This window comes from Priapulus caudatus, unplaced genomic scaffold (genome assembly GCF_000485595.1).
Source record: "Priapulus caudatus unplaced genomic scaffold, Priapulus_caudatus-5.0.1 Scaffold786, whole genome shotgun sequence".
Lineage (NCBI taxonomy): Eukaryota > Metazoa > Priapulida > Priapulimorpha > Priapulimorphida > Priapulidae > Priapulus > Priapulus caudatus.
This window is the reverse complement of record NW_014577847.1, coordinates 43156-52289: the sequence shown is the minus strand read 5'-3', so window position 1 is coordinate 52289 and position 9134 is coordinate 43156. Positions and strand designations below refer to the sequence as shown.

Here is a 9134-nt window from a genome sequence, read left to right as displayed (position 1 = left end):
CCTTGCCCTAAGAATATGAAATTTCATCCCGGAAATCTTACATAAAAACTAAGGGCCCGTTGTCAGAAACAAAATTAGTCCCAACATTGGTCTTAACATTAATTGTTTCTTATATGCCAGAACTTTATGCACTGCGTATAAGTAAACAAGTTAATTGCCAACAGTCTAAAGCCTGCCGCATACGCTGTGGAACTTGCTGTGCCATCGTCCACACTAGGACGATGACGTGTGGACAAGGACGTGTGGACTAGGATGATGACGTCACACGTGGACGATGACGTGTGGACGATGACGTGTGGACTAGGACGATGACGTGTGGACAAGGACGCGTGGACTAGGACGATGACGTGTGGACTAGGACGTGTGAACTAGGACGATGACGTCACACGTGGACGATGACGTGTGGACGATGACGTGTGGACTAGGACGATGACGTGTGGACTAGGACGTGTGAACTAGGACGATGACGTCACACTAGGACGATGACGTGTGGACTAGGACGTGTGGACTAGGACGATGACGTCACACGTGGACGATGACGCAGCAAGTTCCACAGCGTGTGCGGATGCAATATCCCTCGAATAATCAAGCGAACAATGCGAATTAAGTGAGGAAATTAACACAGCCACTCGCACACGCTGTGATATTTTCCACATGACGCAGATCGAGGAATTTTGCATGCGCACACGCTTGTGGAACTTGCTGCGCCTACGTCCACACTAGGACGATGACGTGTGGACTAGGACGTGTGGACTAGGATGATGACGTCACACGTGGACGATGACGCAGCAAGTTTCCCAGCGTGTGCGGATGCAATATCCCTCGAATAATCAAGCGAACAATGCGAATACACGTATAAGAACACGTATAAGTAGGCCTACTTTTTCTCGAAACTTCGGACAGTAATGTCAATCACACAATTGAGGCATCTTCAAAGAATCGACTATATATGCTCTAATTACCTACGCGATAGTTGGCCAAATTTACAACATTACGTTTGGGTAATTAAAATGTTGGTTAAATTTTGTTGTCGCCCATGCTCGTGATGTGTAAAGCTTGAAATAGCTTTGTGGCAAGCATAGTCGATTCTTTCGACTTCATGTCAAACACACCACGACCAACGACCAATCGTTAACCCCCCCAGCTAGAGGAACAGCTCGGATCAAGAAAGATGAGACGAAGACGTTTCTATATAGATTCGCGACGCATGGCAATGGTGCGCGCTCATATAGCATTGATGGCCACCAACTGTGAGCCTTTATTAATCTGTTAGAGGACATCACCGGACTTTATGAAAAAACCAGCGTGATGTCCTAATAAGATATGAATACAGCTTCACATATTAAACTAAAAATACGTATATAAGCATCAGTACGCGTCCATCAAATAGCACAGACCATAGAGACCTCGCACCACAACGCAACGCAATCGGAGAAGTCCTGTTAAGTGACCGAAACCCGACGAAGAATCGTTGACTAGGCGACGTGTAGACCACACCGAGCAAACCAGCCTCGCAAAGCAAGAGAATTGAATTATTACCTCAACAAGATTCATCGAGAATACTTTCACAGACGCCAAGAGGTAGGTGCACGCTGTCGAAACGCAAACGCAAAGCGTCGAATAGCGACCAGTAAGATCTCGTGTAACGACGGACATTGGCTCCAGTGAAAAATGCGGTAATGCGAAACTACGAATTTAGTGTTAAAGGCTGAATTTCTAGTCGACGTTTATGGTAGACTATGGTACTATTGTCAGGTTAGTACTTTCCCCACTATTCCCACACGGTGGAACAGTACGATTAAGTCCCATCGTGATGACTCTGACCGCCAACATCTTCCTTTACAGAATAAACATGGACAAACCGAGCTTGTTCCGACGCCGCAAGTTCAGCGAGGGGGTCAGCGTATCGCAGTGGCTCATGCTGCGGTCGCAGTGGTTGACGCTGCGATCTCCGAACTCCCGTAGCAACCTCGCGCCGCCCGTGAACCGCATCGTCGTCATGGGCAACGCGCGCGTCGGCAAGTCGTCGATCGTGCAGCACATGCTCGGCCGCGCCGAGGCGAGCGAGTACGCGCCCACGCTGCAGGAGACGCACGCGATGTCGCTGCGCGTCGGCGACGCGTCGCACGTCGTCGCCGTGACGGACACGAGCGGCACGCGCGACTTCCCCGCGATGCACGCCATCAACGTCGCGCGCGCGCACGCGTTCGTCCTCGTGCACTCGTCCGCGTGCCGCGACTCGTTCGACAGCGTCGCCGCCATCGCCGCCGACATCCGGCTCATGCGCGGCGGCCTCAACGCCGTCGCCATCGTCCTCGTCTGCAACTCCTTCGAGGGCGCGCCGACCGTCGCCGGACCCGAGGAGACGGCGCGGCTCGCCGCGGCTCTGCACTGCAATCACGTCGTCAGGCGCCACGGCGAGGACAACTCGAGTGCGATCTTCAAGGCGCTGCTCAGCCCGCACGTGCCCGACAAGGCGCACCGCAAGAACCACGTACAGAGCATACTCTCGACGTTCCACCGCGATGTCGATAGTGAAAGTTTAGAGCTGACGCAGGGAACGCGGACGCGCGATACGAATGCGGTTCGCGATGGCTAGTGTTACGACTACTAACAGTTAGTGTTAGTTATTATCATGTTTTACGCCCATCCCTGTGATAAGTTTCTTCTTTTTTTATAATTGCACTCATTATCACTGTATTATTATTACAATCATTATGACTGTATATACACTCGATTATAAGGAAACTAACTGGAGTTGGTACTAATTGGTATGAAAGTTCAATCTACAGTACTTAGAGTAAACTACAGACCAGTTATTATAGTTTTTTTACATAGAGTATGTAAGTATTCCTGTTGTAAACTTGTAAATAATAGCATATATACTACAATCTTGCAGTAAGGCTTAATAATTCAAGTCGACTTGCTACTGGTACCGTATGAAGCTTCAATCTTCAATAAGACTTAACCACATCTCATTTCAGAAGAGCAAACTACATTTCAGCTACATAGTATTACCGAGTTGTACCCGGTGCATTAATACCGATATCAGTGTTAAACTTGTTAACCATAATGTATTTATAACAGCTGTATAATTATATGTAATAAATGAAGCTCAACTTTGAATCTAACAATATACTGTTGGGAGTTTTATAGTTATTGGAATTCATAGCAATGATTGATTGCCATCTATCTGTTTTGATATGTCTGCATGTCTTATATGCCACTTCGACACAAAGGCCACTATCGTTACCTGTTGTATTCTAATATTTGGCATGCGAAATCTTATAGGAAGTTAGAGCATAATTCCCTACTGTCTCAGGCTGCTTAATTCTTCCTCTTCTATGTAACTGACAGTTTCTATATCTGTGAGTTACCCAGGGTACGTTCCGGCAGTACCCTGGGGGACATAGACCCTCTCAGCCATAGTGTACATACCCGGGATAGTGATTGTGCTTCCAACAGATTGCCTGGCGATGGAACTTCGTGCTGGTACACACTATCTAGAAATGGCTGTAGCGCACCATCCTGCAGAAGAAGCAACAAACGTGTTGCGCATATTGCATAGCACTGCCCTGCGGATGTTGCGCAACTCACCAGAAGAAATTGCCAGGAAATTATTCCATTCCAACTCAGTGATATAATCGCGCCGCCAACATTCTTGTAGTGTCACCATGTGGGCTAGTCTACACCAGTTTGTATGTATGTATGTATGTATGTATGTATGTATGTATGACTGGGAACCTTTAGATCGGTATTTCCCTGCAAAGAATTTTGTGTTTTAAAGAAAAGAGAAAATTCATTCCGTGTCCCCTTATAGATTTGTGAGTGCAGCTGATCTAGCTCCCCAAAGTATCTCCAGGTACTGTTTAGTAAGCTTAACTATAGTAATATTACCAATAAGGCTGCTGCCAACCCTAAACCCCAGGAGAATTTTCAAGAGCTCCTCCTGCATGTCATGTGAGGTTTCTGTTGCCTCCAAACCTGTTCTACGTTTAATCATATTAAAAAAACTTTTTCTAAGGTTTTCATATTCAGGACATTCTAGTAAAAAGTGCTCCAGGGCCTCCAACTCTCCTCTCGCACAAATTAAACATTTATCTTCGCCTCCCCAGTGTCTAGTTCGTTTATTCAATGGCAAGCACCTCGCCCTGCATTGAAAGCAGGGTTCTCCAAGAGCACTTATAGCCTGGTGGCCCGCCAGGCTATCGTCGAGCCCCGCCATCCTAAAATGCACCCGCCACTCTAAATATCATAGCCGCCATGCTAAATATTATAGCCCCCAGACCCACCTAGCACGCAAACCGCCTTCGGCGATTTGCAACTAGGACCGTAAAGGCAGCACCCGCCATGCTATAATGAAAAAGCTTGGAGAACCCTGGAAAGAGCAGGCTACTCCCAAGACTATTATTATAAAAGGACTCGTTACCAGGCGTCTTTTTTTCTTTATACAATCCTAGCGAACTCTTGTTTTCTATCCCTTTTTTCCAGACGGTAGTACCACTCTGTTTTATTGCTCTTTCCACTCTAACATTCCATTCTTTAATACCCCCCTGTTAACTCTTCATCTAGACTCCTATCTGAGTCAAACTTTGTTATGAGGAATCTAGTTCTCCTCCTCCAGTCTGATCTGAATTCGCCCAATTCCATTGCTTCCGCTATCTGTTTACGTTTACGTTCATTATTCATATATTTTATCCTGCCCCAATATTTAATTTTACTTTTTGCCTCTCTCTCTTCAAAAGTTGACCATATCCCATCTCCCCTCTAATACTCTCCAGTCCCACATAAGAGGGTGCCCCTAGTAACTCCCTTCCCAGCTGGTTTTGAGTCCTGTCTAGTGCCTGGAGCATGGACGTTTACTAGGACGATGACGTCACACGTGGACGATGGCGTGTGGACTAGGACGTGTGAACTAGGACGATGACGTCACACTAGGACGATGACGTGTGGACAAGGACGTGTGGACTAGGATGATGACGTCACACGTGGACGATGGCACAGCAAGTTTCACAGCGTGTGCGGCAATATCCCTCGAACAATCAAGCGAACAATGCGAATTAAGTGTGGAAATTACCACAGCCACTCGCATACGCTGTGATATTTTCCACATGATGCAGATCGAGGGATTTTGCATGCGCACATGCTGTGGAACTTGCTGCGCCATCATCAACGTGTGGACGATGGCACAGCAAGTTCCACAGCGTGTGCGGTGGGCTTCATTAAAATTCCGGAGAAAACGGAATTTTCCGGGATGAAGTTTCATATTCTTAGGGCAAGGTAATTAGAGCATATATAGTCGATTCTTTGAAGATGCCTTAATTGTGTGATTGACATTTTACGAGCCTAGTAGACAATTCATTGATAAACAATGCGAATAGGATTGGTGATAAAAGGCAAACCTGTTTCAGACCTACATTAGATGCTATCCAATCCGATTCAAACAGTCCCAAACTTATCTTTAATTCATTGTTCTTGTACATAGACTCCACTAGCCGAACCCATTACCCAAACCTATTCTTCTTAGTTCCCTTAGTAATTTATTCCTATCCACCCAGTCATAAGCTTTTTTGAAGTCCAAGAATGCAAGGTATAATGGTTTTCTTACTGCACATGCATTACTTTAAGGTATAAATGTTTCGCCTGCTGAATGCATTGGGTTATTATAAATATATTATCCCCCGTGCACCGATCCCTCCTGAAACCATTCTGTAACTCCCCCAAAATATTTGAGTCTTCTAACAATTTTTCCAGTCGATCTCTAATAATTCCCATGAATAACTTACTCACGTTGCTCGTTAAGGCAATCGGTCTGTAGTTTTGCAGAAGCTGTTTATCCAAGTTTTTACCCTTATAAACTAATGATACTTTTGATTTCTTCCATGAATCTGGGAACTCCAATGACTGTAGAATTTTATTAAAGAGGACCGTTAGTGCTTTGACTAGGAATTTCCCCCCAAACTTTAGAAATTCGTTTGGTACCTCGTCAAAGCCACAGACCTTGCCCTGCTTACTTAGCTTAATTCTATATCTAAGCCGCACCTCCTCTACTGTTTTTCTATCTAACGAAGTATTTCTACTATCTATATGAGGGCTATATGTACGTGGTTGGGACTGCTGGGGGCCCACTGAGATGATTTGATGAGCCCGAGTTGCTTTTTCGCCAGAAACCCGTGAGTTCATTTTCTATATCTCCTTTTTTTCCAAGACGCACCCATCTTCGTTTCTTATTTTAACTATGCCGTCGCGTATAAGTTTATCCTTTCTAATTAGCTCTCAAAAACGCGTAGTACTTCCCCTACCCGCTGATTTTATATTTATAACCTGTTGTTTTTCAAAGTCCGCTCGTTTATTTTCACAAAACTTTTATTGCTATTTCTTTTTTCCTATGGTACACTAATTTTGCTTCCTCCAATTTGTCTTTCCCAGAGGGCTTCCCCTCCAGAAAATCCTTCCCCATCTTCCTGAAAATTCTACAGGCTGCTTGTCTATCATGTCTGGCTCTCTTGCACTCCCCATCAAACCACAGTCTATCCTTCTGCAGTCTTGCCTTGCCTGATGTTTTCCCCACACTTTTCCCTCCCACCCCATTTAGGACTCTAATGATCTCTCTTTCTAATTCCTCTACTATTTGAGAAAGCTCAAGTAGTTCCTCAGATTCCCTAAATTGATTATCGCATTGCATTTGAAAACTCTCCCAGTTCGCATCCCTGAGTTTCCATACTCTACTTTTACTTGTCTTCCGGATTTTCTTATTCTTACTCATTTTAATATTTAAGTAGATTATCATGGGGTAATAGTCAGAGTTAATGTTAATTTCTCCAGCGTCAAATATCCTAATTTCCTCAATTCTCTTATCTGCCTTTCTATTTGTTAGCGCATAATTAATCCACGACTGACCGGAGGATGTTGCGGCTCCATGTATATTTCCCACTACATCTGTTATCCTCGTTTAAGATTTTTAGACTGTTGTTCTCGACGAAATCCAGTAACCGCTGCCCATTACCATTTATAACTTCGTTTGCTAACCCAATATGTCCATTAAAGTCACCTATAATGATACAATTCTAGTTTAATGACTGAAGTTTCTCAAATTGCTGTCTTAGCGTTTCATAGATAGCATCATTCCATTTCCGATCTAGGCCTTGCCTGCCCGCATATACAATGCCAAAAGCCCATTCCTCTCCCCCCAGTGCCCCGCCCACCCACACTGTTTCTGCTTTTGTAATATCTTTACTGAGGTTGTTCACATCCTTTAAAGGCTCTAATTTTAGGTTAGCATCCAAGATGAAGCCTATCCCTCCCCCTTTTTCTGGCATTTTTTCCTATTCCAGCCCACCCAGTCTATGCCATTTTTCCTAAATGGTTCGGGTTGGAAATTATACCTGAAAAACGTTTCCTCTACTCCTAGAATGCCTAACCTATCTCTCTGGAACCAATCAATTACATCTACAGCTTTATTTTATTATTTCAAACAGTTAACATTTAGCCATCCTATTCTTAACTTTTTCCCTCCTTATCCCCTCCCTCTCCTCTCTATCCCCTCCCTATCTCCCTCCCTATCTCCCTCCCTATCTCCCTATCCCCTCCTCTCCCTATCCTCCTTATCTCCTTTTTCCCTCCTTATCCCCTCCCTCTCCTCCCTATCTCCTCTCTATCCCCTCCCTATCTCCCTCCCTATCTCCCTATCCCCTCCCCTCCCTATCCTCCTTATCTCCTTTTTCCCTCCTTATCTACTTTATTTTCATTTGCATGCTCCACATCCACTACTTCCGTGCGACCATCAATGTTGGGTGGTTTATTGCTTAAACAACTGCTCTGCACTTCCAGAATAATCTGCGCCTGTCTGGCTGCCTTGTGGCCCCCACCGTTTAGTTTCCCTGGTGTGCCGATATGAATTGTGCTATCGTGCGTGCAAGCCAAAATCTCGATTTCTTAGCACTTTGTTACCAAGCATTACATTTAGATTGCATCACAACAATGACTTGCTATAGTTTCCTATCAAGCATGACACGTATATATGTCTATTCCTACGAAAAAGAGAGGCAACATCAAAATAAAGTGAAACTGCAGTTTGACGCTCAAAAACAGAGATAACAATTACACACGATGTAAATTTATCACATAACCCATGGAATGACACAAGTTATATCTTCTGCATCCTGCTGCAAAACGACTTACAAACAGTGAAAATAGTATTGTAATTTGTATTCAATATATTTGGATTTTTATTCAGTATAGCAGACTTTCAAGGGCACCACACCAACTGCTACTACCAAACCACAAAGTCCATAGCCCAATTCACTTAGGCACTGACAGCAAGTGCTGTGGTTTCCCTCTTTACTTGCCGCTGGGCGATATCAACAACAGTAAATCACTTTAACTCTCTACCTGATATGCTTCCATGCCCTTCCCATACATGCGAAGTAATGTACGTATCACTCTTTGCCTCGCAAAAAAACGTGCTGTTAAAACGCAAGTGGCGTTGAACACCCTTCTTTGAAAGAAATGTCGTGGTACCCTTCCAACCCGGGGGAGGGGGGTCACTATATATGCCGGTATTACCCCATGTGCGTTCCAAATTTTTCGGGTTAGGGGGGTGTTTTTCAACTTCTAAAGCGGGCACGCACGGGAGCAAATAGACCCCCCTTTACAAAGCTAATCCCGCAATAAGCCCTCGGGATTGTTCAAGTCAAGCACCGCGCCCGCAGTAGGCCCCCCTCACGGGCCCCCTCCATTCCCTCCACTTGTCTGCAAGACCTCGCAATAGGGGGTAGGGGTCCGGGTAGGACTTTTTCATTGTGTATGCAATAGGGGGTGGGATATTTTCATTGTGTATGCAATAGGGGGTGGGATATTTTCATTGTGTATGCAATAGGGGGTGGTATTCTTCAATTGTGTCTGCAATAGGGAGTAGGGTTTTCCAATGTGCAGTTCGCACTAGGGGGCCTATTATTTTTAGTGAGAACACACATGGGGTAATACCGGCATATATAGTGACCCCCCCGGGCCTTCCAACTTGCAGACTGTCCTCAAATTTCTGATTTAAAGGATGGTAACACTTGCCTTGCCCTAAGAATATGAAATTTCATCCCGGAAATCTTACATAAAAACTAAGGGCCCGTTGTCAGAAA

The 9134-nt window shown here is 44.9% G+C and overlaps 1 protein-coding gene across 4 annotated transcripts in view; it reads right to left on the bottom strand.

Moving 5' to 3' along the window:
- LOC106813523 (DENN domain-containing protein 1A-like) overlaps positions 1–9134 on the bottom strand; it is a 48154-nt gene that overhangs the window by 25515 nt on the left and 13505 nt on the right. For all 4 annotated transcript variants that reach the window (XM_014817682.1, XM_014817679.1, XM_014817680.1 and 1 more), the window contains exon 8: positions 3439–3528. In XM_014817682.1, the coding sequence (XP_014673168.1) occupies positions 3439–3528 (90 nt within the window). The remainder of the gene's footprint in view (positions 1–3438; positions 3529–9134) is intronic.